Source organism: Moschus berezovskii, chromosome 7, assembly GCF_049115385.1.
Source record: "Moschus berezovskii isolate FMDL1 chromosome 7, NW_MosBer_1.0, whole genome shotgun sequence".
NCBI lineage: Eukaryota > Metazoa > Chordata > Mammalia > Artiodactyla > Moschidae > Moschus > Moschus berezovskii.
The window spans coordinates 110,658,016-110,684,454 of record NC_142466.1 but is presented as its reverse complement, the minus strand read 5'-3'; the positions used below and the strand labels follow the sequence as shown (position 1 = coordinate 110,684,454).

The 26,439-nt window shown below is 54.9% G+C and overlaps 1 protein-coding gene across 1 annotated transcript in view; it reads right to left on the bottom strand.

Moving 5' to 3' along the window:
* COL27A1 (collagen type XXVII alpha 1 chain) overlaps positions 1–17,071 on the bottom strand; it is a 154,515-nt gene extending 137,444 nt beyond the window's left edge. Inside the window, exons 1-3 of the mRNA XM_055427661.2 lie at positions 16,610–17,071; positions 10,032–10,102; positions 3,627–5,344 (exon numbers count right to left, since the gene is read on the bottom strand). Coding sequence (XP_055283636.2) covers positions 3,627–5,344; positions 10,032–10,102; positions 16,610–16,665 — 1,845 coding nt within the window. The 5' untranslated portion in view covers positions 16,666–17,071. The remainder of the gene's footprint in view (positions 1–3,626; positions 5,345–10,031; positions 10,103–16,609) is intronic.
* Between the last annotated feature and the right edge of the window lie 9,368 nt (positions 17,072–26,439).

Below are 26,439 nucleotides of genomic sequence, written 5' to 3'. Positions count from 1 at the left end.
GTGCAGCTTCTGTGCAGCCTCTGAGGACCGCAGCCTCCCCGCCCCTACTCACCCGGGGCCAAGCTCAGCTTTTCCATGCTCCCCGCTCCCCCCCCCCCCCCCCCCCCCCCCGGCTCCCAGGGCTCCCACAGAACTCCCTCTCGAAGTGGCTACAACTCCTGGCCAGCCTGGGCCCAAAGCTGTGTCTCAGCCTCTGCCAGTCTGTCCCGTCCCCTTGAGATCCATGTAGAACAGGTCAGATACAGCCTTGAAAACCCTCTCAGGGGCTTCCCCAGTGGCTCAGTGGTAAAGAATCCTGCCTGCCTGCCGATGCAGGAGACTCAGGTTCGATCCTGGTCCAGCAAGATCCCACACGTGGTGGAGCAACTGAGCCCGTGTCCCACAACTACTGAGACTGTGCTCTAGAGCCCGAGAGCCAAGACTACTGAGCCCACGAGCCTCAACTACTAAAGCCCGAGTACCCTAGAGCCCATGCTCCGCAGCAAGAGACGCCGCTGCAATAAGCCCCCGGGCACAACTAGACAAAAGCCCATGCAGCACTGACCCAGTGCAGCCAAAAAATAAATAAAGAAAGGGAACACATGTACACCCGGGGCGGATTCATGTCAATGTATGGCAAAACCAACCAATATATTAATGTAAGATAATTTGCCTCCAATAAAGTAAATTTAAAAAACTAAATAAATAAATAGATAAAAATTATTTTTTCAAAAAAGGAAAGAAAACCTTCTCAGGCTCTGAAAGGACCTGCAGTGAATTCTAAGAAGGGAATTGTCAACCAAAGCCGGTCACAGAGGAGAGACAGCCTCAAGGAGAGGAAAGAAGTTCTCTGTATCAGCCAACAAATCCAGAACTCCCAGGTGTCCCTGGAGATCCCTCAACTCGCTTCCTCACAGGCAGTGGGAGCCATTAGCCTCTTACATTCTGCAGAAACTGAAGCTTAGTGTGGGTCAGGGTTGCAGAGCTAGTAAGGAGTGCAGTCAGGATTTAAACCCAGATTGGTGAGTGCCCAGACTGGAGACAATTACGTCTCCTGCCCGGACACTGCAGCTTCCGCTCCACTGGGGTTACATCCCAAATGTGTATGAGGGTTCTGGGTGGGGACAGGGGAGAAGAGAAGGAACACTTGTCAGAATCAGATTTTGTCGCTGTTGCTCAAAGGCACCACTTCAATTAATAATCTCTGCTTTCTGGTGAAATACCAGCTCACCACAGCAGACTGGACAAAGCTTCCAGAAGCCTCTTGGTTCCTACTAGAGTAAGATTAGGTTCCGAGCTGGGGGGTGGGCGGGATGAGCGGATTGCTCAGGACGTCAGGCAGGATGGCACCCGGACAGACTGATGTCTTCCCTCTTGCCCTCATCTGTTCTGGGCTGGAGGAGCAGGAAGAGCCATGGTCCCCGCAGAAATTGCATCCCAACTCCTCCTGCAAGACCACTGCGGGTGCCCTTGGCCAAGTCTTTTGTCTCCCCAGCCCTGGTCTTCTCCTTCATAGAGCAGGGGTCAGGGCACACGTACTGTCCTCCGGACCAGTTTCTACAAGGTCCTAAAGGAAGATGTTACATGTGTGGAAATAACTCATGAATGTGCTGGGAAGAGAAACAGAGATGGTCTAGACACTGAACACTTCACTTGAGATCAAGGACAAGGCCTCCCTCTCCCAAGCCCTGGCCTCTAAGCCCTGAGTCCTAGCGTCTCAGAGTGGACACTTAAGGGGCGGCTTGGAATGTGCTGATCTTGGGGTCTGGAGCTGGGGCGTAAACTTCAGCTCAGCCTCCAACATGCTGTGTGGCTTCTGAGTGAATCCTGGCCCTTTCTGAACTCAGTCTCGAGGCTCCCCACCTGCACAACAGGGAGGGTGAATTGAATGATCCCTAAGCACCCATCCACTGAACGGGTCAACTCCAGCACCTTCTTTGATCAGGGTGGGAGGAGTTCGACCAGTTCTGGCAGGAGGCCTCACCTCCTGCTGACCTGCATCACTAAACTCCAGGAGGAAAGTCCACAGCTCAGGCAGCCAACCGGCCCGAGGCAGAGTCTACTCCCTGGGAACCTGCTTCTGCTCCAGCTCTGCAGGCTCGGCCATGGCCTCTTTCACTCTACATCACGCACAGCCCTGGGGGACAGGGTTGGCCCCCTCCACTCAGCAGGGTGGAGATCCTACACTTCATCCACCTCTGTCAGAGGGGGACAATTCACCCCCTTTCAGCCTCACAGCCAGCAAGGCTGGCAGCCTCACAGCTTAGGAGGCTGAGCTGTCACAGGCCAAAGGTACCTGGCGCCTGAGTAGGATTGGGTAGCCTGGAGCGGGGAGAAGCCTGCTTCCCTCGGCTCCCCGCTCCCTACCCTGCCAATTTCAGAATGCGGGACCCGAACAGAATGTTGACATAACTGTAAAGCAATGCATACAATTTCCATAAGTTCTACAATATGGTTACAATAAAAAAGGGCTCTCAGTCCCCTTGGAGACAGACTGAATAAATATTATTCCTCATGATTATTAAAACTCATTAAGTGTGTTTGTAAGGCCTGAGAATTCCCAGCGTCTGCCAGTGCCTCCACATTATGGGGAGCCTAATCCCAAGCCCGGGGCCTGGCGGGAGACTCGGCCCTGGGAAGGAGGAACCCACACGGTGGTCATCTCCAAAGCAGGAGAACAGAGCAGAGGCCCAAGCTTTCTGGAAACTCCGTCTCATCAATCCCCTCCACCCGGAGGAACTGGCCTCCAGCTGCAGAAAGGTCGTTGCCCCTGGAGACAGTCCCAGGCGTGCTGGAGGCCTCAACCCTAAGACAGTCTCCTTCACTTGGAATGTTCTTTCCCCCTTCCTTGATTTTTCTGCCCACCCTGACCCTTCTTACCCCAAACTCCTCTATCAGGGCCCACAAATCAAATGTCTTACAGGAGCCGAGCAGGTAAGAGAAAGGAGATGAAAGGACTGGATTGGAAGACCAATCAAGAGATGTGTGGACGAGCACAGACAAGAGCCAGCCTGTCCTGTCCAAGGAAGCAGCCTCAACCCGGCCACAGCCCACGGGCCACTGCCTCTCTCCCTTCTTCCAAGAAAAGCTGGTCACCCTTTTATAAGAAATCTCTCACATTCAAAAAATATCAATCACTTATTGAATATTTTTAAACAATGTTACATGTGCCAAACAAAACATATTCAGGACTACCCATGGGCAACCTTCGCCTGAAACTCGCAGACAAGCCAGGGGGCCGGAGGCACTCTGGTCCAGGAGTCAGAGAGCTGGCCTTTGGGGACTGTGGGAACAGGGGCCAGTCAGTTCATGGTTTTCCTTCAGCCACTCAATCTTTACAGTTATGTTAGCGAACAGTCACCTGGGGCTTGGGCCAACCAAAGCCCAGAGATGCTCTTACCTGGAGGGGGCCACCAGACCCAAGTTCATCCCAGGGAACCACAGATCTGAGGCAAGATGTACATGAGTCATGAGTTCATGACTATGGGAGAGATGGAGGCATGGGGGTACCTGGGTTCAAGTCAAGGCTCTGCCCGTAACCAGCTTCGGTCTAGCTTCTCTTCCTCTACCCTGATCAAGAGCAACCGCCCAACCGCCCCTATCAGCCACTCAAGCTCCAAGCGGAACGCACACCCACCCACTCTTACCGGCAAACCACAGTCTCCCTTGGGTCCCGGAGGTCCCGTCAGCAGCAGGAAAGGTGTGGGTCCCACCAGGTGGAAGAACGAATAGCCAGTACTCATGGGCTGGGGGCTGGAGGACAGGAATCGCGCCGGGGCCAGTGCCGGGGCCGGGGTGGTCTGCTGCCTGGCCCGGGTCTGTCTGGGGCTGGACCCCCTTGTCGGATTGTTCAGCGGGACATCCCGGGTTGCCTTCCCAGATCTGAGCGGGACGGGCTTCCGGGGTCTGGCTTTCTTTGTGGCTTCTGATCCAGTGGGTTTCTTGCTTCCAGTGGAGGCTAAACCAGGAGCGAGGGTGGGAGGCATCGCTGTGGCCGGTGGCCGAGCGGTCCTGGGAGGGCTAGGACTGGGGACAGGTGATGAGGGCGGGGCTGTGGGTGGGGGAGGTCTGTGTGTGCTGGTGTGGGCAGGAGCCGGCTCACTGGCACGACTACTCATCTTGGCCTCAGCCTGGACCACTGGGGGCAAAGGATTTTTAGAGGAGCCAGCAGCTGGAGGTAGGGGCCGGGCACTGGGTGGCGGGAGTCGGGGCATGCCGGGGTTCCTCTGGATCGGCTTCACTGTGGGATGGGAGACTTTGGCAGGAATGGGCTGGGAAGTAGGTAGCACCGGCTTGTTGGTGGGTGGGGTTGGCTTTGTGAAGGCAGGCAGAGCTGTCTTCTGGGTGGGGCGGGGGCTTCTGACTGGGGCAGTTGAAGGAGAAAGGGCTGAAGGGGTGGCAGGGTGACTTTTGGGGGTCTTGGTGGCTGTGTTCTTCTGCAATGGCCGGACAGGTCTGGGGGAGCTGGCGGGAGAGAGCGGGGACACGGGAGGGGGCCCTTCACTGGCTGAGAGCTCGGCAGGGGGCAGGGCGGTCCAGGCTGGACGGGATGTGATGGGCTGGGGCGGGCGCGTGGTGCCAGTCCTCACGGGCTTGATGGGCACGGCAGGCACCACGGTCACCCCAGGCCCCCCGCCTGCCGGCCGTGACCCCAGGGCTGGCGTGGCAGTGGTCAGATTCTCCAGGCCCAGCCGGGCCAGGTCGGTCGGGAAGGTGAGGGGTGTGCCAGAGTCTCGGGGGAAGAAGGGTCCCAGCCGGGGCCGGTAGGTGTCAGCCTGTCCACACTGCTTTCTGAGGTGGGTACAGTAATTGTGAGTGACCTGCGCCACGGGGTAGATGCTGAACTGGCACAGGGCCCCCTCGAACGGGGCGGCGTGCGGGCTCATCTTCCCAAAGAGGAACAAGCCGTCAGGGTCGAGCGCTGGGTCCCTGTGGAAAGGCAGCGAGACGGGCACCCGGCGCTGCCCGCAGGCTGTCACCAGGGTGACCGTGCGGCTGCGGAGCTCCAGGGCCAGGTGGTGCCAGCGCCCGTCGTGGACGTCAAGGTCGAAGGCCACAGAGCGCCGGGGCCCCAGGTGGACCACAGTCTTGCCGGGGAGGAACTGCAGGCCCAGCTGCAGCTTGCGCTTCCGGCTGCGGACGGCGAAGAGGAAGGCATGGTTCACCCGGTGGGAGCAGAGGCTGAGCACCAGCGCCAGCTCCGTGCCCAGGGCGGCAGGGACGACAGCGGCCGTGGGAGCCTGGAGTCGGGCCTGCTGCGTGAAGATGAAGCCCGTCTGGAACGGGATGACCCCCGGGGGCGGGGGGCTCCGGCTGCCCGCCGCCTTCGTCCAGCTGAGGCCCAGCCGCTGGAGGACGTCCACATCTGGAGAGGGAGGGCAGGAGGGGAGAGAGGGCACGGTCAGGGCCTGCTTCTGGCCACAGCGACAGTGAGGACAGCCCACCCACTGCTGCCTGCTGCCCCGTGGCTGTGACTGACAGAGCAGAGCTGGAACCAGCCCCTTGCTGGGCTGTGAGATCCTGTGTATATACAGACCGTCCTTCACTTTCAATGCAGTTACAGCCCCATACAACAAATGTCACATCCTGAGTCAAAGATGCACTGAATACACCTAACCTAGTGACCATCACAGTGTAGCCTAGCCTACCTTAAACTCAGAACACTTATCATTAGGCTAAATCATCTCACACAAAGCCTGAAAGTGAAAGTTGCCCAGTCATGTCCAACTCTTTGTGACCCCATGAACTATACAGTCCATGGAATTCTACAGGCCAGAATACTGGAGTGGTTAGCCTTTCCCTTCTACAGGGGATCTTCCCAACCCAGGGATCGAACCCAGGTCTCCCGCATTGGATGGAATCTCTACCAGCTGAGCCACAAGGGAAGCCCAAGAATACTGGAGTGGGTAGCCTATCCCTTCTCCAGCGGATCTTCCCGACCCAGGAATTGAACCTGAGTCTCCTGCATTACAGGTGAATTCTTTACCAACTGAGCTATCAGGGAAACCCCGATACAAAGCCTATTTTACAAAAAAGTGCTGAATATCTCATATTGAGTGCTATACTAAAAACAGGGCTTCTCTGGTAGCTCAGATGGTAAAGAATCCACCTGCAGTGCAGAAGACCCAGGTCTGACCCCTGGGTCAGGAAGATCCCCTGGAGAAGGGAATGGCAACCTACTCTAGTATTCTTGCCTGGAGAATTCCATGAACAGAAGAGCCTGGTGGGCTATAGTCCATGTGGTCGCAAAGATTCGGACATGACTGAGCAACTATCTCACACAGACATACTAAAACCGAGAAACAGAATGATTGTGCTGGTTCAGAATGGTTTAAGTGTATGGGTTGTTTCCCTTTGTGATCCTATGGCCAACTGGGAGCTGTGGCTGCTGCTGCCCAGTGTCACAAGAGACAATCATACTGCATATTGCTAGCCCAGAAGAAGATCAAAAAGATCAAGATCAAACACTCCAAGTACAGTTTCACTTTTGTACATCATTAAGTCAAAAAATCATAAATTGAATCATTGTAAGTTAAGGACCATCTGTAAGTGGCTAAAAACACAGACGCTGAAGCCAAACTTCCTGAGTTCAAATCCCAGCCCTACCACTTACTAAGCTTGCGACTTCAGTGCCTCAGTGTTCCCATCTTTTAGATGGGATAACAGTTGGACCAAAACTCAGAAGCACATGGTGAAGATTAAATGAGCTAATACACTTGGGGGGGAAAGTGGCCTGGCACAAAATAAGCATGTTTGAAGGATAGCTATTAATATGAAAAATAATGATAATCACCAAATGCTAGCGCTAACAGTATTAGAGACTGCCCAATGTGGCACGTTGGACGGAGGAGCCTGGTGGGCTGCAGTCCATGGGGTCACGAAGAGTCGGACACGACTGAGCAGCTTCACTTTCACTTTTCACTTTCATGCATTGGAGAAGGAAATGGCAACCCACTCCAGTGTTCTTGCCTGGAGAATCCCAGGGACGGAGGAGCCTGGTGGGCTGCCGTCTACGGGGTCGCACAGAGTCAGACACGACTGAAGTGACTTAGCAGCAGCAATGTGGCGTGTTTCCCCCTTTCTCTGCCTCAAAAGCTATCTCCTCCCGGAAGCAGTCCCATAAGTGAGCCTTATTCCAACAGGAATGTTCATGTCACCAGAGCTTGGTAAGGATGTCCAGGGGACTGGACTAGTTTCACCATCTTCAGGAACCCTAGTCTGCTAGAGCAGACTGGGGGAGCCGCTGTCTACACGGAAGGCAGAGGGCACTTCCAGTGACCTCCCCCTCTTCCCTGTGTGGCTTTGGAGAGAGCAGAGGAAGTAATCAAGGCATTCTTGTAACCTCTGTCCTCTGGCAAAGTGTTTGGACAACTGACCGTGGTCTGGCCAGGTCACATCTGCCTGGTAATTACACTGGCAAGAGCTTGCCAGAGCAAAAAGAGGGTTTCCAGGGTGTTTATGGAAAGGTTTCCTGACCTTGCCTCTCGTCGGGTCATTCAACCTCCTTCAGTCATCTGAACTGCCAGCACCTGCAGACGCCTGCTTGGAAGCCCCATCTCAGCAGGAAAGGACAGGCTGCATCTGGAACTGGGTTCCAGAAAAGGTCCATGGGCCCCCTCCCCTGAGCTCAGCATCCTGAATGTGGAATGCTTTCTCCCTCATCACCAAGAGTAAGGGGCATGCACCAGGCTGAATGCGGCCAGCTCTTCGTAGACCCTAGGCTGACTTCTGGGAGACGGATGGGCAGAGAGATAAACGGGCTGGGAGAAACAGAACCTGGGCGCTGGCAGCATGGCAGCATAATGGCTCCATAGCAGGCTCTGCAAACGGAAGGCTGGACTTTAGAGCCGGAAAGACCACCTGTAGGTCTGGACTCTGAGCCTCCATTCCCGCCGCTGTAAGACGAGGCTACGAAGAGTGCTGACGTCATCAGGGCCCTGGGAGACGATAACCTGGTCTTCCTCTCGATTCTCACCCACCCCTGCACTCTGCGCCTCTGATTAAGTTTCTTCCTGCACTCCCCCCCATCTCCCATCGGCAAGCCAGTTTCCCTGCCTCTAAGACAAGGGAAACCAGACCTGGAGGTGGCCACAGAGTACTAAGCATGTGCTAAAAACTGTAGCTGCAGGCTGCTGTTTCAGACTGTGGCTTGAAGGCTCTCATTCCTCTCTAGGACCCAAGGGCCTTCACTTCACTTCAAATTCCTCCTTTCTTCCACCTCTGTCCCCAGGTCCTAAGCTAAAACAAGCCACCATTTAAGGATTCTCTGAGTAGCAGCATCTTTCATACACTTAATCACGGAAAGCAGCTTACTATCATAAAACACTTCTCACTATAAACAACTTGAAAGGGAGGAGCTCCTCAGAATGGCAGAAAGCCACCTCTCCTCTCTCCGCGTCCCACCTCACCAGGGACTGAAACGCTCCCAGCCCTGCAGACCTCTCTCTCTGCACCCTACCATCTTCCCGAGCTCGCCCCGGGAAGATGACAACCGGCCAGGCCAGGGGGCACCGAGGAGGTTTCCCTTATCACCCTCTCCAGGTGGGCTTTAAAGCTGACACCAGGCAGTCTCCAGGCCTCCCCCGCACACTCGCTGCAGTTCAGGGGCCACGTCCTCCCGACTCAGCTACCTGGAGCTGGCAAAGGGGGTCACCACTGAGCCTCCAGGAGCCTCTGACCACTGTGGGCTCCATGGAGATACAGAAGGGCCACCCTTGCCCCAACTTCACAGGTAAATATATAATCAACAATAAGAAGAAGAAGTAGTGTTTATTGAGCATTTACTACGTACCAAGTGCTTTACAAGCATTAACTCTTGACTCTCTCCGTCATCTATGAAGCAGGTACTATCGATCTGTCATCCCCACTCCTTCGCAGAAGAGGGTGAGAAAGCTGAGCCATATATAGTGCTGGGTTGGCCAAAGGTTCGTCTGGGCCCCCCATAACGAACGAACTTCTTGGCCAACCCAATAACTTGCCCAGGGTCACACAGCTTATAATCAGAGGCTCAGCTGGGCTTGAAACCCAGGCTGCTTGGCCCCAGGTCCTTCCTTCATCACGGTGCCTTCCTACACTGGAGCCCCTTGACTGCTTGGAAGGCAGGCTAGAGACGCGAGCAGGATCCCATCAGGGGAGAGGAGCTGGCGGACCGGGGAATGAATTCAGCCCAATGCCGAGATGGAGAGACCTGGCCAGCTGGCCACAGCAAGATCCCTTTATTACATAAACCTGGCTTCACGCTGCCCCAGCCTCTCTGCCCCCCGCCCCCCTTCCCAGTGCCTGACTCAGGACTCTGGACAGCTGTTCACCTACTTTGTGGGGGAAACGGCAAGCTCGGAAAATATGACATTTGCACAAAATGTTGCTGGGTGGCAGAAGTCTCTTCCGGGCACAGCCCTCCCCTCCCAGGGGCCCAATCCCTGCCCAGCAGCCAGGTCAGGCCACAGGGGCCCTGGGAGTGCCCGGGTGCCTGTCCCGGCACACAGCCGGGCCTGGAGGGGGGAGGGGCCGCTATTTTAAGAGGCATTGTGGCTGCTTGACAAACAGATGTGGGAGAGGTTTCAGTTTCCATGAGCAGCTTTGTAGCCAGTCCTCCCCCCCTGGCCCCCCGCTGCCTGGGGCCCCCTGGACAGATCCTCAGGGCTAGCAGGGAAAAGCAGCATCTCACGGAAAGGGGAGTGCAGATCACAGGAGTGGGCAAGGATGCAGGAGGCCTTCGTGCCTCTTGTCAGCCCTTCTTGGGGTGCCCATCAGGCAAAGGGGGACAACTGAGGCTTACCGACCTACTGTAACTTACTCACATCCAGTCCTGGAGAGGAACAAAAGCATCGCCTTTCTACATTTCTGCACTGAGCACTTCCTACCATCGCAAAACATCAAATGGGATGCTTTCAAGGCCAGAGAGAATTTGTTAATGATTGGCTCCATTCTACTGATGAGAAAATCGAGGTACTGAGTTCCCCATTAGGGGCACCGATGTCTCCTACCCCTGCATTCCCAGATCCCTTCTGTCCTGCTTTGTCTCCCCCTGGACAAAGAGAAGAGACAGTTACCTTCAGGAGCTCCTTGGGTGGAGGCCAGGTGACAGGCGAGCGAGACTAAGATCCAGGTGAAGAGAAACCCCCTAGAGACCAGGAGACACAAGCAGATGTGGCATCAGCTTCCGCCCCTCACGTCCAGATCCGGCCGGGGAGTTGGGAGGGGATTCTCCAGCCCCAGTCCCACCCCAGTCCTGCCCAGGGGAGGCGGGAGGTGAGGTGCAGACTCTAGGACCCCATTGAACCAGCACACACTCCTGGGGTTCAGGCACAGCCTTCTGAAAAAGGAACTGCTTACACAGTACAAATACAATCTCGCTTTTTACAGATCAGTACATCAAGGTCACAGGCAGGAAGCCCTGCCCTGGACGTCAGGAGACTCCGGGTCCAGATCAAAATCTGCCACTGATGCCCTGGGCAACAAAAGACCAGCCCCTGCCCCTCCCAGGCTCTGGACCTCAGTCTCCCCATCTGTATTATGGCCTCAGGACCTTGAGACACAATAGGCAGCAGAGCCAGGGAGGAAAGGTCAGCAGGAAGACCAGAGGGGTCTGCTTAGATGACAAGAATCTAAAAAGGGCAGGAAAGAGAAGAACTCAGTGTCCAGACTCAGGGCCGGGGGTGGGAGACGATCGCTTAGCCAGGACCACTGCGTGTTATGGAAGCTGTCTACGAGCTTCAGGCTCACAGAAAATGGAAGAGGGAGGAGAGAAGAGGAGATGATGGGGAGTCAGCCCCGCCCCCCAGGTGCAATCCTGGCCCCATTGCATACCAGCTGTATGACCCTGGATGAGTCCCTCAGCCTCCCTGAGCCTGTCTCCTTCTCTGCAATTCAGCTGACGTTCCCTATCTTGCAAGCCAGGCGTGAGGATTAAATGAGCTCATGCTTGTCAAGGGCTCGGACTGCTGCCAGCCACAGAAGTGCTTCTTAGACCAACCCTGCTGCCCTTGCAAACTGGGTCCCAGAAGGGTTAATGCTCTGCTCAGGGGCTCCTGCCAAGATGGGCAGAGGCAGTGATCCGATTTCACCTTCCTGTGGAAGCAGCCACTGGTGACACCCGAAGCCACTGGGGCATCTGATCCCCAGGCAGGCAAAGGGGAGGGCGGCACGTGGCCAGAGTCGGCCAGCCAGGAGGCAGGCAGAAAGAACCCCGCCAGGCGGGTGGTGAGGGCAAAGGCTGGGACACGCTGGCCCAGGATCCATTTCCAAGAGGAAGGCTAGGATGGTGTGCTTCTGGGGAATTGTGTAATCCAAGAAACCCATCTGCCAGAGTGGATATTGGGAGCCCCAGGTTCTTCCTAATTCCCTGGAGGCCTTGGAAAACAAGCTCACTCTGTGATTTAATAGCAAATCCTCCAATTTAATTGTAATTAGCATCAATGGTAATCCTGACCTAGACAATGTGGAAGGCACTGGTGGTTACCTACCCATAGCCTCCGCCCTCTTCTTGCTTGTTCAGGGAGACATGAACCTCAAAGGAAATTGGATGACTCTGGATAGATCTAAGTCCATCTTGGGAATTTGCCATGTGACTGGTCTAGACCTGCATATATGACGCAAATGTGGCCAATGAGATGTCAGGAATGTCTGTCAGGGCCTCAAAGAAAGCATTTCAAAGGAACACAATAAGGACTTTCTTCTAGCCTTTGAATGCTGTTGAATGAAGACGCTGCTGCAGCCGTTTTGTGCACATGAGGTAACAAGCCATATGAGCATGTGAGAATGCCAGATGGAAAAACGGAGGGCGTTGGATGACACTTGAGGTGCTAAAGTGGCCAATCCTATTACGGCTTTTCCTTTGCACCTCTTGATATAGGAGGTAATGAGTCCCTTAAGCCATGTTCAGTTGGGAATTACATGCAGCATAAGGCAAGCTAGCTGAAACGGTACTCAGACGCTGAAGGCGGTCCCTTGAAAGCCTTCAGGTTCTGGGCCTTGGCACATGCTAATCTCAAGTGCTCTGGACTCCACTCCTTTGCCTGGTCAGCTCCCCCTCACGTGTTAGGGTCTAGCCAGGGTGGCATTTCCCACAGTCCGCTGCACATGCCTCCCCAGGTGTCCCATGTGTGTCTGTCTATTTTCCTGTCTCATTTTCTAACTCAGGTCCCTGAAGGGCAGGGCCCACGTCTGCCTTGGATTCCCAGCACCTGGCAGGCATGTAGTAAGTGCTCAGTGTATTTTTACAGAAGAAATTAATGTCATCAGGAACTACAGGATTCTGGACTTTAAAAAGTATCTTCCCAAAGACTGAATGCCAGCAGGCCCACCCCACCTCTGACTTTTTCCAAGGATGCTCCTGGATAACCCTTGCTCCTTCCTTCTCTTCTCCAATCTGCTGCCACTGCTGTGAGAATGCTTTTTAAGTGGGACCTGTCCTCCCTGTCTCCAGCTTACCACCAGCAATAACAAAAGGTCAGTGCCTAGCTGCCCTGAGTTGGGGAGAGGGGTAGAGGCTGACCCTTCTGGCATGACCTGCCTACTTGGAGCACATGGTAGCCCCGTCAGCTATGACAAGCAGTAAGAGGCAGCTCTTTTTGATTTGACAAACACTGAGCCTGAGAGAGGGCAGATATTTCCTCTGGGTCACCGTGGGCAGGCTCTGGGGACTAGGTACTTTTTCCCATGCCCACCAGGTAGCCACTCCAGGAAACCGTCCAGACCTACTGGGGAAGAGCCATCTTCTGCATCCTAGGCTTTGTAGTTCCAAAGCGCAACTGCGTATCAAAGGCTCTGAGAAGCTCGGCAACAAAGAGATCAACTGCCCTTTCTGTTGGTCAGCAGTCCCTGAAACTAGAGGACCAGGGAACGCATTTCTCCCGAAAAGTCTGTCTCAGAAGACAGTGCTCCTGGCTCTGCAGTGTTCCTGCAACCTCACTAGCTTCTGTTCCATTTCCGTTCGGCCTCTTTTCCCAGCCTTTTCCAGGCACCAGCCCTCACTCCTTGAGTCCTTCCCTGTGTCGTCACATCCACCCTTCTTAGGGTGCTCCCCAAGCTGATAAAGACAGGCCAGGTGGAGAGGAGAAGGTACAAGAACCACGCCCATCCTTCTCGGTCAATTTCTCCTGCTGGAGTTATGCCAAGGTGACTACCCTGTAGAGAATAAAAGGATAAATTCAGAGGCAATAGTTGTAATCCCAGGAGAAAGAAGACTCCCAGGGGAGATGGGATCAGACTAGCCCCTTCAATTAAGCTTCCTAACACCACGGTTTCAAACTCGAGAATTTCAGCCCTGAAAGAGCTATTTTACAAAATATTTGTCTCCCTTTCATTCACCTCAACAAATGCAACTGACCCTCTCAGACCTGGATTCCTTGTGCACTTGACCCAGAAACTGCCAAAGTATAGCAAAGGAGTGTACAGTGTGAGTGAAGTGGGCTTTCCTGGTGGCTCAGCTGGTAGAGAATCCGCCTGCAATCTGGGAGACCTGGGTTCCTTCCCTGGGTTAGGAAGATTCCCCTAGAGAAGGGAACAGCTACCCACTCCAGGATTCTGGCCTGGAGAGTTCCATGGACTATATAGTCTGTGGGGTCGCAATGAGTCGAGTGTGAGAAGGTCCTCTGAGACCATTTTGAGGCCAGATTCTAGTCTCATCCCCTTTGTAGAGATGGGCCACTGAGGCCCAGAGAAGGGAAGCAACTTGCCCAAAGCCACACAGCATGCCAGCGACCCACATCATCTGACTCCACTACTTAGCAGACCATTTTCGCTTGACTCATCTCCCAAGAAGAAATCAAAGACTTACAGGGACTTCCTCCTTGCCAGAGACCAGAGTCCCAGCCTTCACCAACAGGAACAGAGATGCAGCCTAGGGAGCCAACAGCCATCTAAGTAAGCTCCAGGCCTGGAAAGTTGGCTCCCAGAGGAAGGCCCTGCCGATTCTTTTGCTCCCGTTCCAATCCTGTTTAGGCTACTGCTAATAACGTTTAGTGCCTGCGCTGGCTCAGAGCTTTGTTCTTCCAGACTTCTGTTTTCACCACTGACTCGTGGGCCTTGGCTCAGCGAAGCCAGGGCTCCAGAATGTCGGGAAGACCAGAGCACAGGGGCGAGAGTCAGCAGAAGGCGGCCGGAACGGAAGCCGTGAGTTCGGGAGCCTGACCTTGGAGACACAGCCTGACCACCGAGCCCTCCAAGAAGGGAACTGAGGTGTTCCTCTCTCCTGCAAAAAGCCCTCTGCCAGTACACCCAAAGTGGTCACTCCTAGACCACGAGGCTGCCAGAATCTGCAGCTGGCTTGCATGGTTTCTTCCTCCATCCTTGTTACCTGAGAACACAGGGGAGCTTCAGGGACCTATACCAGTCTGAACATCCACTGAGCGCTCAGAGCTGAGACCCGGGGCACAGAAACACAAGGCCAAGTAGACCCATGGTCTCTGGGCCTGGCTATGAACCCATGGAGTGAGCTGGGAAGGATGCTGGCCAGAGGGCCACAGAAACGAGAAGAGGCGTGAACCTGTCCCACCTGCCTCAGTGGGCTGGCCAGGCCCCATGTGCCCAGACAGCCACGCCCAGCCTTCTTCACACCTTACACCTCTTCTATGGGAACACAGACAGGTCATCTGTCTGGACAGGATGCGGCCCAGAATTTTCCAGCTGACTCACACATCCATTCAAGATGAAGTGAATAATGATACAAATAGCAGCTGCCGTTTATTGAACACTTACTACATGCCAGGCCTGTCCTAAAAGCTTTTTACAAGCACAGCCCCACTAATCCTCACAAAACACTGCTTGCTGGAAATGAAGATGCCTGTTTGGGGGATGAGAAAAAGGAGAAGCAGAAAGGCAAGGTGCCCGCCCCAGCTTGCAGGACAGAGGCAGAGATTCACACGGCCTGACTGCCACGCTCTCCCGGCTCATGGGTGTGAGTTTATGTTTTGCTTCCGTTTCCACCATCCATTGAAATGGCATTTCGTGGGTTGGGCAGGTTGTGAGGTATCAAGAGGGTCCCTGAAACACAGAGAGGGAGGAAGAGAATATGCCAATAAAGTAACAGGTAGAGTGTGCTCAGAGAGGGACAGACGGGGGGTTAAATGTGGAGGGCAGGGTCCCCGCCAATGCAACACCAGGGTTGCTGATGGCTACCAGATTGAGCCTGGGGGTAGGGGGGTACAGTAGGCTTATGGAAACATAAGGAGAGGGGAGGACTCTGAGGACAGGGAGGATGGAGAAGCAAAGAGAAGCCAGGATGCTCATAACAGTGACCTGGAACCTGACCTGGGAGGTGCAGAAGAGCAAAGCTAGGAGGCCAGAGGGCATGGCATCTGGGGTATTGCAGCAGTGAGGGAGGCAGAGGCTGCCTGACTGCCCACTTGCCTAAAGCTCGGGCCCCACTGTGGGGTGCTCTCCTGGCACCGCTTTTCTACCCAACCGCTGGCATCTGCCCTGGCACAGGGTCTCCTGGAGAAAATGAGTCAGCAGTGCGCTTACTGCTGGTGGTGGTGGGGATGGTGGGGGTGGGGGTGTGTGTGTGTGTTGCGGTGGGAGGAGGGGGTGGGGGAATCTCAGCCAGCCAGCTTTTTCCAAGACCTGGGAAAGAAAGGGGGAGGCATCGCCCCCCTGATTCCATCGCACAGGGGGCAGGACCCGGTGGGGTAGGGCAGAGCTACAACCCAGACCAGCCTCTTGGGAACAGTCCTCTGCTGCTGGGGGCAGGATGGACAGGGAGCAAGTTCTGTGCTTCTCCAGGCAGGCGTGAGCATGAACCACAGTCATGGGGCCCTGAGGGGCTGCTCCCCGCCTGCTCACTCCCACACACACCCACACCAGTGACTCCTCCTGCACACGCTCACTCTTTACAACTCCTACTCCACAGGCTGGGAACCAGAGATTCCCTGGCCCTCAGGGGCCCGCGGGGGCTCACATCTGTACGACTAGGGGTTTGAATTAGTCATCTCCCCCGGCCCTTTCTGCCCTGACATGCTGGTTCTCACTTTTTCTAACACACGTGACGGGAAAGCGACAGGAACTCAGGACCACCCCCACTCCCACCCCCACCCCTCCCCAAGCAAGGAAGCGCTGAGACACACAGACCCAAACAGACTGACACACACGCGGCGATTTCCAGAAACAGGGGACGTGCAAAGACACACAGACGCCGAGACAGAAGCAGGAGCCCTGGAAATCTGCAGACGGTCTCCCAGGAATAGACAGAAACGGAGACCTACAGGCTGGGGACCTGTGGACACCCACACTGCAACACGTCGAGACAGCCAGAAACGGAGCCCCCTCCTCCCCCAAGCATCCGAAGAGCCCCCTCCGCCGCCCCCGCCCACCGCTCCAGGCACCACCCCCAGCCCTCAATCTCGACCCCGGGGCGGGCTCTGCTGCGACCCTCCCCAGCTCGGCCCCCGCCCCAGCGCGATCGGGCCGCCGCGCCAGGAGGGGCAGGGCGGGCAGCGCTCGGCTCGCCAGCCCTCTCCGGGCCGGGGGCGCTGCCCGCGTTAACCCTTGGCGGCCCTCCCTGCAGGGGCGCAGGAAGGGGCAGGAAGCTGACGTTCCGCTGGAAGCGTCCCGCGCGGCGGGGAACCCCAGCCCGCTCCCGGGCTGGAGCCGCCAGAAGCTGGGGAGGGGGCGTCCCCGAGCCCATACTCACCCCGCTTGCGCCGCCGCCGCTGTGCCTCGGGCCCCCCACGCCGATCCCGCTCCCATGGCGGGCCCCTACTTCATGCTCCCGAGCCCGGGGGGCAAGTGTGGGCGCGCCCCATGGGGCCGCCAGCCCCCCGCCCCGCCGCGCCAGGCCGGCTCAGAGCGCGCGGCCCCCGCGGCCCCAGCGCAGTCCGGCTCCCAGGGGCGCCCGAGCAAGCGCGCGGCGCGGCCGGAGCTCCGCGGGCGCCCGCGCCAGGCCCATGGTCCCAGGAGTCCCGGCGCCGCGCTCGCCCCTGCCTCGCTCTTTTCTGCTTCCACCGAAAAGGAAGAAGAAGCAGAAGGAAAAAAAAAAAAAGATCAAACTTTTGGAGGCTGGCTGCTGGCGGTCCCCGGAGACAGAGCAAGGCCGGGCGAGGGCGCGCGGAGGGCGGTAGAAGCTGCCTCCCCGCCGGCCTGGGGGAGGAGAGGAAAAGGAAGGATTTGGGGGAAATGAAGGCGATTTAAAGTCTCGGCCCGCGGTGGCTCTCCACCTTCTCTCCTCCCCGCGCCGGGCCGCCCTCTGCTGCCCCCTGCTGCCCCCTGCCGGCCACAGCCGGGGACACAGCCTCCGCGCGCCCACGACTGTCCCGCGGGGACACTCCGTCCCCCGCCCCCTTGTAAAGATGGGGAAGCTGAGATTCACAGAGAGCAGAGGGTCGGCCAAGACTGTACAGCACGATGTTCGCACTTCGGAGATTCGGGACCTCTTTGTGAGACTGGGAGTCCCTGAGCTGGGGGCAAAGACAGAGGAGGTAAGGGGACATACTACTGCTGAAAGGAACCCGAAGTTCCAAGGAGTTCCAGGGATAAATCTGGAACCAGGGCTCGGTGTCCTGACTCCCGTGAAAACAGCAACCAGTGTCCCACCACACACACACACATACACACCCATTTTCGTCTCAGATTCACAGCATCCTGGAGAACGGACTTCCCTGGGCACGCAGTGGGTGGGTTTGTGAAATGCTGGTCACCTCTCTCCCCCCCAATCTTCCCTGATGGCTCAGACCGTAAAGCTTCTGCCTACAGTGCGGGAGATTCCTTCCTACGCGGTAAGAAACGCGACTTTAACCTACCTCCCCACCTCAGCGTAGACCAAAGTCTCACACAGACCACCCCCCAGCCCCCGCCCCCCGCCCCCGCCTCCGGAGCGCAGAAATGCACACCTTGAAGACGCCACAAACACCTGGCAGATTCGCGCACGTCCAGGTCCAGTCTGAGCCCTGGCATTAGAAGCCCCTCCGCCTCCGCCTCCACCTCCAACGGCTTGTTCACATTCCCACACTTTCTACACTTGCTCCAAGTTCAGAAACACACTCACTCACATGCAAGCCCAGCCACGCACTCCTTCTGGGCTCACACGAACCCACCCTGGGGTGTCTGGAATCGAGTGCACACCCAGACTCTACACACGCAGATGCATGCACATTCGTGCTTACATGCGCGTAAATGCACACTAGCCTAGTCAGATCCTCCCAACGTACACAGCCGCGTGCATATTTCTCATACATGCCTTCACGTGCGCACACACCCAACGTAACAGCCCAAGAGCACACACACTCGCGCCCTACCCCCACCTGCACAGAGCCTTCCGCTAGTGCCCATTGCACGTGGAGGGCACACACTCACTCCTCGCACGAGCACCCCCTCCCCACTCGCGCGTATCTTTACGCACACACACCCGTATCCCCAGCGCTCCAGGAACCACGGGGCACTTACTGGATCCCTAGGTGCGAGGCTGGACGGTCGGTCCTTCCTCGGGCGCCTAACGGCATTTGTATTCATGGGTCCCCGCAGCCCCGGGCGCGGGCGCGGGGGCGGGGGTGCGGGGTCCCCTTCCCTAAACTGGGCGCGGGCGCTCGGAGCGCAGCGGCACCGGGAGGGGCATGGGCGCGCTGGGCTGCGCCACCCGCCGGGTCCGCCCGCGCTCGAACTTCAGCGGCTCTGCGTCCTCGGACTCCAGCACGGGCTCCGGGCGCGGGGGGCGGTTCATAGGTGCAGGGGCCGCGGCGCCCGCCGGGCCTTTTGAAGTCTCCGCTGGGGGCGGGGAGGGGGCGCTGAAGGCAGCCTTTTAAACCGTGGCTGCACGCGGGCTCGGTTGAGCAAGGTGTCTGGTTTCAGCAACTTTAGGAAAAGTCCCAAGCTGTAGGGGTGGGGGTGGGGTGGGGAGGAGGGAGCAGAGGGCGAGCCAAGCAAGTTAGAAAAAGCCGCAGCAAGGCTGTGCGAGGCTTCCTGCAGGGGGCAGAGCACCCGAAGCTGCCAGGAGAGAGGCTCAGCTTGGCACTGCGGTGCCCGCAGGCGGCTGGATGGCACGTGGACCCACCCTCGCCTGGCCACGTTGAACTTGAGTTCCTAACCTCCACCTGGCCGAACCCCAGGCGTGCAGGAACACTCCCCAGATCTGCACAAACTGTACCTGTTTGTGCATTCTGCTAGGGGAAAGGGGCCACCGATTCTCGGGTTTTCAGAAGTCCAGGGCTCTTGAAGACTGAGAACGCCTAGACCAATCATCCTTGATGTGTTTTGAGCTACCTCCTTTGCGCTAGCCTTTATTTACATTTTTTGCTATTTTGTTCATCGTCGGTTTTTTGACGTGTATGTATGACATTTTTTAAATATTGCATTAAAATGTTATGTATCTTGGTTTTGGCGTTTGTGTGTGTGTGTGTGTGTGTGTGTGTGTGTGTGTGTGTGTTAAGCCACTAAGTCGTATCCCACTCTTGCTACCCTTTAGGCACTCGCTCCCCTTAGATATAAAATTTCATTACTAAGGGTTTGGGGCATCCCTTAGTATTTTCTTTTCAATTTTTATTGGAATATAGTTGCTTTACATGTTGCGTCAGTCTCTGTGGTACAGCAGTGCATCAGCTATAGGTATGCACATACCCTTCCTGTGGGGATTTTCTTTCCGCTAGTATTTTGCAGCTCACATGTCTCCCCTGAGCCAGGTGCAGCACTGTTCTAAATGCCACCACTTATGGAAGGCCTGTTATCTCTATTTTTCAGATGAGAAAACGGAGATTCTGAATAACTTTCAGAAGGTTAAATAACTTTCCTGAGATCCCTAAGCTGTTCAGTGATGGAGGTGGGATTGGAACCTGGGATTGTCTGATTCCTGTCTTCGCAGCTGAGAGTGATCATTCAAATGTTAGCCTCTAAAGGATTCTGAGCAGATCTTTGCCAGCCTTTCCAGCTTCATATTCTGCCTGGTGAGCACCGTCTTCCTGGTGCCTGGACCCAGGCTCTGGACAAGCTGGCCCGTTTCAGTCTTGCCCATGCTGTCTCTTGCCAGGTTCTTCTCTCCTCCAGCCCTCTTTCTGGATGTTCACACATGCTCTGTCCTTTTAGGTGAAGCTCAAGGCTCTGCCCTGCACCCATATTTTTAAAAATTATTTTATTTATTTAGTTTTGTCTGTGCTCGGTCTTCTTTGTCGCACAGGCTTTTTCTCTGGTTGTGGCAAGTGGGGCTACTCTCTAATTGTGGTGCGCAGGCTCTCCATTGGATGGCATCTCTTGTTGCTGAGCACAAGCTCTCGGGCACGTGAGCTTCAGTAGCTGCGGCTCTAGAGCACAGGCTCAATGGTTGTGGCTCTTGGACTTAGTTGACTGTGGCATGTGGGATCTTCCCGGATCAGGGATTGAACCCGCGTCTCCTACGCTGGCAGGTGGATTCTTTACCAACGAGCCACCAGGGAAACTGTCCCCCACCCCCAGCCCATATTGTAGCACACATCACATGGTATTGTCATGATTGGATTTAACCCCATACCCAGCATAAAGCCTAGAATAAAATAGATGCTCAAACCATTAATAAATTAAGTGAATTTCTTTAATTTCTACAACTCCTCCAATGTGCTAACCCCTGTTCAAAGTTAGGAGAAGAAGGTCTGCCACTACAGAGTGGAAACAAAGAAATGTGTACCTGATCCTGCTTCCTGGGCACACACACACTTGCATTGTGGTCAGCAATTTGGGGTGGGGAAAGGAGCCTGTTTGGGAGACATCAGACAGTGCCGTGTGATAGGGAGCCCCCTGCAATCACATGAAGATAACACAAGAAGAATGTGGTAGTTACCATCAGAGAGACACACATGAATTGAATTGCCAACTGAAGGACAGAGAGAAACCAAGGAAGACTCCCTGGAGGAGGTAGGCTTTGGCTCCCAAGGGTGTGTTGGATGAACATACAGCTGTGGGGGATGACAACTCAAGTGGAAGAGTCACAAAAGGGCCAGGGCAGTGGGAGCAGATTTCAGGCAGATTTTTGTCGGAGGAGTGAGGGGAGCCCAAGTGGAGAAATCATCCAATTTTCCCCACGGCACCATGTGGGTGATGATGTGCAACTTACCGGCCAGAAGGACATTTCCAGGCAGGAGCATGTATTTCCTCCAAGGTCAGACAGCAGGTCAGTGGCTGAGTTCCACGGTCTTTCCGAAATTTATTCCCAAATCTGAGAATGATCTTGTGAGCCCCAGGGAGCCTTGCTTTCATGATGGAAGCCCCAAAGACCCACAGGAAACCTCCCCCAAAGCCCATAAAGATTGATAGCATCCCCTTTGAGCCTCACTGTCCTCATCTGTAAAATAGGTACATTGAATGTGATCGTCATCATGGCCCCTTGAGCTTGAGAGAGGGAGATTGTTGTTCACCGATCAGTCCAGTGCAGTAAATAACTATTGCGGGCCACCTGTGTTCTCCTGGGCTGGAAGGGAAGTGAGGTTCATGGCCTTCCACAAGCTCATGGCCAGTTGCAAGGAGGAGACACGGACGCCGATTAGACCTCGACAGAGAGGACCTCGCTTCCATCAGCCGCTTCTTCACACCCGGTCTTTCTGCCACGCAGGCTCCTGGCACAACGCCAGTGCCTGGGCACAAACAGTCCTGATGAAAGTTGGGTCCAGTAGACACTGAGCCCTCACCCAGCCTGCGAAAGGGATGAAGCACTCACGGGCCAGCCAGAACAGGCACATCTCCGTGGGGCAGAAGGCAATCAGCCTGGGGACTGAGCGGACACTCCTGCAGGCCCAAGGAGATGCGGGACGAGGCAGAAGGCTAGGAATTCCCAGCCTGGTGAGGACACTGTGAGGCATGGTTTACTTCCCGCCCAAGCAGAGCAGCCGTGGGCCCATCGCTCTCTGGGGCACGTCCGCCTTGAGAGAAACTGTTGATCTCAGTGGCTCAATAATGGACCCTTAGTCGGGGCTCAGTAAATGTTTGGCTAAATCGCTAGATGAAGTTTGCCTGCAGAAAGAGGGTTGCACACCACCCTGCTATCAACCTCCACCGATTCATCCACCAGGCCTTTCCAGAGGACCCCCCCATGTACCAGATGTGCTTCCTGCTCTCCAGGATTTGCTGGAGGAGGTGAGCAAGGAGACAGACAGACAGATAGCACAGGTCAGGAAGTCCCGCCTCAACTCACACTGATTTCTCCAGGGCCACGGAGCTGGGAGGAGAACTAGGCCGGGGCCGCTCCTCCCCACCCGCTCCCTGCCCTATATCAGGATCCTCCCGTGTATTCACCGGGCACCTGCCACGCAGCAGGGCCCGATTTCAGGGGCCGCAGGTACACCTGTCGTCCTCTGTCCTGCTCCCGGCTGTACTCTCAGCACCCAGGACAAAGCATTTCAGTAAAGAAAACTGAACTTGAACCCCAAGCTGGAGAATGAGGCAGTCTCCAAGAGGGTCCCTTCCCTCTGCCCCCTCCAGACAATGCCAGTCTAGTTCTGCTTCCCAGGGGAGGAGGCTGGAGTTAGCCCTGGCTCTCATCGCTGCCCGCCTGTCTCTCACGGCTTGGGTTCTGCCTGCCTGGGGGACCACGTCACTCTGGCCCATTGGCTGCCAAGACCCCAGAAACAATCATTCCACCAAGAGGAATGAGCTCTGAAGCCAGAGAAGTTCCTGGGCCACTCTCCAGGAGAGAGCATATCCTCTGGGCACGTGACTGCATTGTCTGGGCATCCCAGACCATCTCCCCGGGGCCTTTTCCCCACTCCCCAGTCTGGTTTTATTTCCTCAGGGCTGGGCCAAGTGGCAGAGAGTTGGGAGACATCCAAAGATTGTTTTGCAGGGGGTTGATATTGACCCAAGTGTGGGGACCTTCTCCAAAAGAAATTCAGCTCTGAAAGAGCCCCTGGGGCTGCTGAACCCGATTTCCTCATATTACAGGCGGGGAAACTGAGGCTCAAAGACAGAATATATGATGCTCGAGGTCACACAGAGTCAATGGTGGGGCTGGGGTGAGAAGCCAGGCCTCCCATGTTGATATCTGACAGTCAAACCTGTCTCCTCATCCTTCAATCCCTTCAGCCAGCAGTGGAAGAATTAGACCCATTTTCCAGATGTGGCAGTTGTGGCAGATTAAGTTCTCTGGACTCTCTCTGATGATCTGTCTGGAACCACTGGCAGTTCAGCACAGGGAGTCAGGAGTTCTGGGCCACGCCTGCCACCAAGAGTGAAGACCAAGCAGTGGATGAGCTCCGAGACTTTTCTGGCCTTCACCCCCGTCATCACTTCTGGAATGTTCTTCTTCACTGGATCGTCCCTCAGACTTTCCACAGCTGTACTCCACCCTGCCTCCATCCCACTGTCTCACATCAGGGTGTATATTTGTCTCATGCACCTACTCAGCTGGACCTCCTGAAAACATGGCTATGCCTTGTCTTCACAGACTCCCCAGGACCCACGCGGTGGTAGCCCTCAGGTGGACCTTGGGCGAACAAGGAAGGAAGGGAGGGAGAGAAAGTTGAAGGAAGGAGGGAGTAAAGGAGAGAGCAGAGGCAGAGCTGGGGGCTGGTGGACCATTATCCTAGGCCGTTCTCAAGATGGGGCAGACCCCGTTGGTTCACCTCTGCTAACAGAATTCCATCTTCACCCTGCCCTCTTCTAAGAAGCCTCATTCTTCAGTGGAGACTGCGTCCCTCTCAAGCCATGAGGGTTGACTTCTGCTTAGACTAAGACCGCCATGGTGGTCTCTTTCTCTTGGCCAGTGAGTGGTCTGGATGTAGACATAAGCCACAAACCAGCCACCGAGATGTGAGAGGAGTTCTGAGAAAGTTTCCCTCCCTTTTATAAATGCTCACTTTTATAAATAGACATGGACCAGACACATACCCCTTTCTTCACTTTGAACATTGTTGAGTGAGGATACGTTACTTGGAGAGGTTGCAGCCATCTTGCCACAATGAGGTGATAAGTCCTAGGTCTGTGGCCCACAGACTGAGGATGGCAGAGAGGAAAGGCAGAAAGAAACCAAGTCCTTCAGGACATTACTGAGATGATGAACCAGGTACACACAACTGGACTGCCCTTTCTCGAAACAGTAGTGCCCTCATTTCAAAACTGCTTTAAGTAGGGCTTTCTCTTACTGCCAGCTCAAAGTGTTCTAGCTAGTTTAGCAGGGGAATAAGAGCTTTGGTCCATACCACTTGGATCAGGGGATTGCAATGGCAGCAATGACAATAATAGTCCCTCTCCCAGACAGTCCAGAACATCTTCATTGCCAGTATCTCAAGTTTCCACATAATAACCCCATAAAACAGAACAGATGGCTACATCTCGGGTTTAGAGATGAAGAACCAAATCCCCAAAGGGCAGGGTCTTGCCCAAATTCACCAGCAGTGAGGTACAGAAATGGGACTAGAACTGAGGTCCCAAGGGCTAGCTATAATAACACCAAGATCTGTGTGTGTGGTGAGGTTTGGTGGTGGTATCTTCCTAGCCCAAGGAGTGATCAGTCAGAGCCTGCTGGGGAGGGGACACAGGTGAGTTTCGAAGAGTTGAAAATGCATCCAGTCCACAGTACCACAACTTCTTTAGCAAACTCCTAAGTGGCAGACCTGCTGTCAAAGACACTGAAGAGACAGCTGTGTTAGGGAGTTGTCTTCCCTCCTCCACCAGCTGAAATCCGTACTCCAGGATCTTGGCCGCCTCATCACCCCTTGCCCAGACCATGGGATGTGATACATTCCTGCTTGTGGGTAGTTCCAGGAAAAGTTGGCCAATGCAAGTGCCTTTGGATGCTTCTCCTTGTCATAAAGTCAAGACGGAGGAGGCACACACACACACACACACACACACACACAACACACACCACTCTGCCTTTCCACCCAAAAACCAGCAAAGAGATCTTTAGATGCATCTCCAAGTATGATCAGGCCAGAGTCCCTTTACAATGACTATTGAGAACAGCAGCTCCAAAATCAGCTAAAGCTTGACTCGACCACTGAAATCACTCCGAAAGTAACAACCCCCCCCACCACAGCACCTCCTCGCCTCGCAACAAGGCATCCTTTTCTCAGGCCCAGCTTTCTCATTTCCTCTAACCACTACTTATCTGGCAGCCTTGTCATATCTTCCAACATCATCTCCTCCTACTGTTGCCGAGTGACCGCAGCAAATCTCAAAGGTCCGGGTGGCATCTGTCTAGCACAGGGTTGAGCAGGACTATCACCTCCCCTGATATATATTCTGTGCTTCTATTAATATGACCCAAAAGCTTATTAGCTTTTTTGTAACCATACCACAACATTCACACAAAACTGATGACTACTGATAACTCCTAAATTTTTCTCATATGCCTCCTCTGGGGTAGTTAAGTTTTGTTCTCCTGAGTGGGACCCTTTTTAAGCATGGCCCATCCTTTCAGCTTATCTGAATGGTTTGTTAAATATGTATCTCTCATCTTTGTTTAATGACCTGTGATTGTAGGACACTGACCACTGGTCATACTGTTGACCAGACTGATTAATAGCATTGCTTTGTCCCCATGAGTAAGAGGCATTTCACAGTTCAGTGCTGTTGATTGATGATTTGTACCTGATCTTGGTGAGACCCCCAAAGGCTCTGCCAGTGGGACTGGTTTGTTGGCAAAAACATGCCTACATGACAAGCTAGGGATAAGAAGCCCTAATTGAGACTCCATCTTGGGGTCCTCTGGATTGGGGGTGTTCCATGCACAAGTTAGTTGTCACTGATCCGAGAGAAGACGTGCACCCTGGTCTGGCCCTTCAGAGGGAGGACAGTGGGGGTTCAAGCCTGGCCTCACCAGAGCCATTGTTGGGAGAGGGTCTTTGGCTGTGAAGAATATTCTCACCTTCATGTAGTCGCTTGATTGCACTGTTTTCCTGCAAAGAACTATAGGCGTGTAAACAGTGTCACTTTGACCCCTCTGAGCCTTATCAGCCCTTGAACCCAATACTTTGGCCACCTGATGTGAAGAACTGACTCATTGCAAAAGACCCTGATGCTGGGAAAGATTGATGGCAGGAGGAGAAGGGGACGACAGAGGGTGAGATGGTTAGATGGCATCACCGACTTGATGGACATGAGTTTGAGTAAGCTCCGGGAACTGAAGATGGACAGGGAAGCCTGGTGTGCTGCAGTCCATGGGTCGCGAAGTGTTGGACACGACTGATGGACTGAACTGAACTGAACTGAACCCTAACTGCTGTCATTAGTGCAGGAACCTATGCACAAATACCCATGCATAGGTATTTGAGAAGGTGAGAAAGGACCTGCTGGTAATCAGGGGGGCTGGGCGATCTATTCATTGAGGGGTGTTTCCCCCATATTAACTGCAGTTTTCCAACCAGCTTCTCATTTGGGATCTCACCTACCTCGACACCTGGGAATGGCTGTAGTTTTATATGAACCTCACGCCTGCCCAGTGCCTGAGGCTGGCTGTAGGGTGTGGCCACATTGACACCCTCGGGCTTATATCAGAGCTCCTCTGTGTGCCAGCACTGTGGGACCTCAGAAGCTCTCTTTCCGCTCTGAGCCTGTCTCCTCATCCGTGAATGT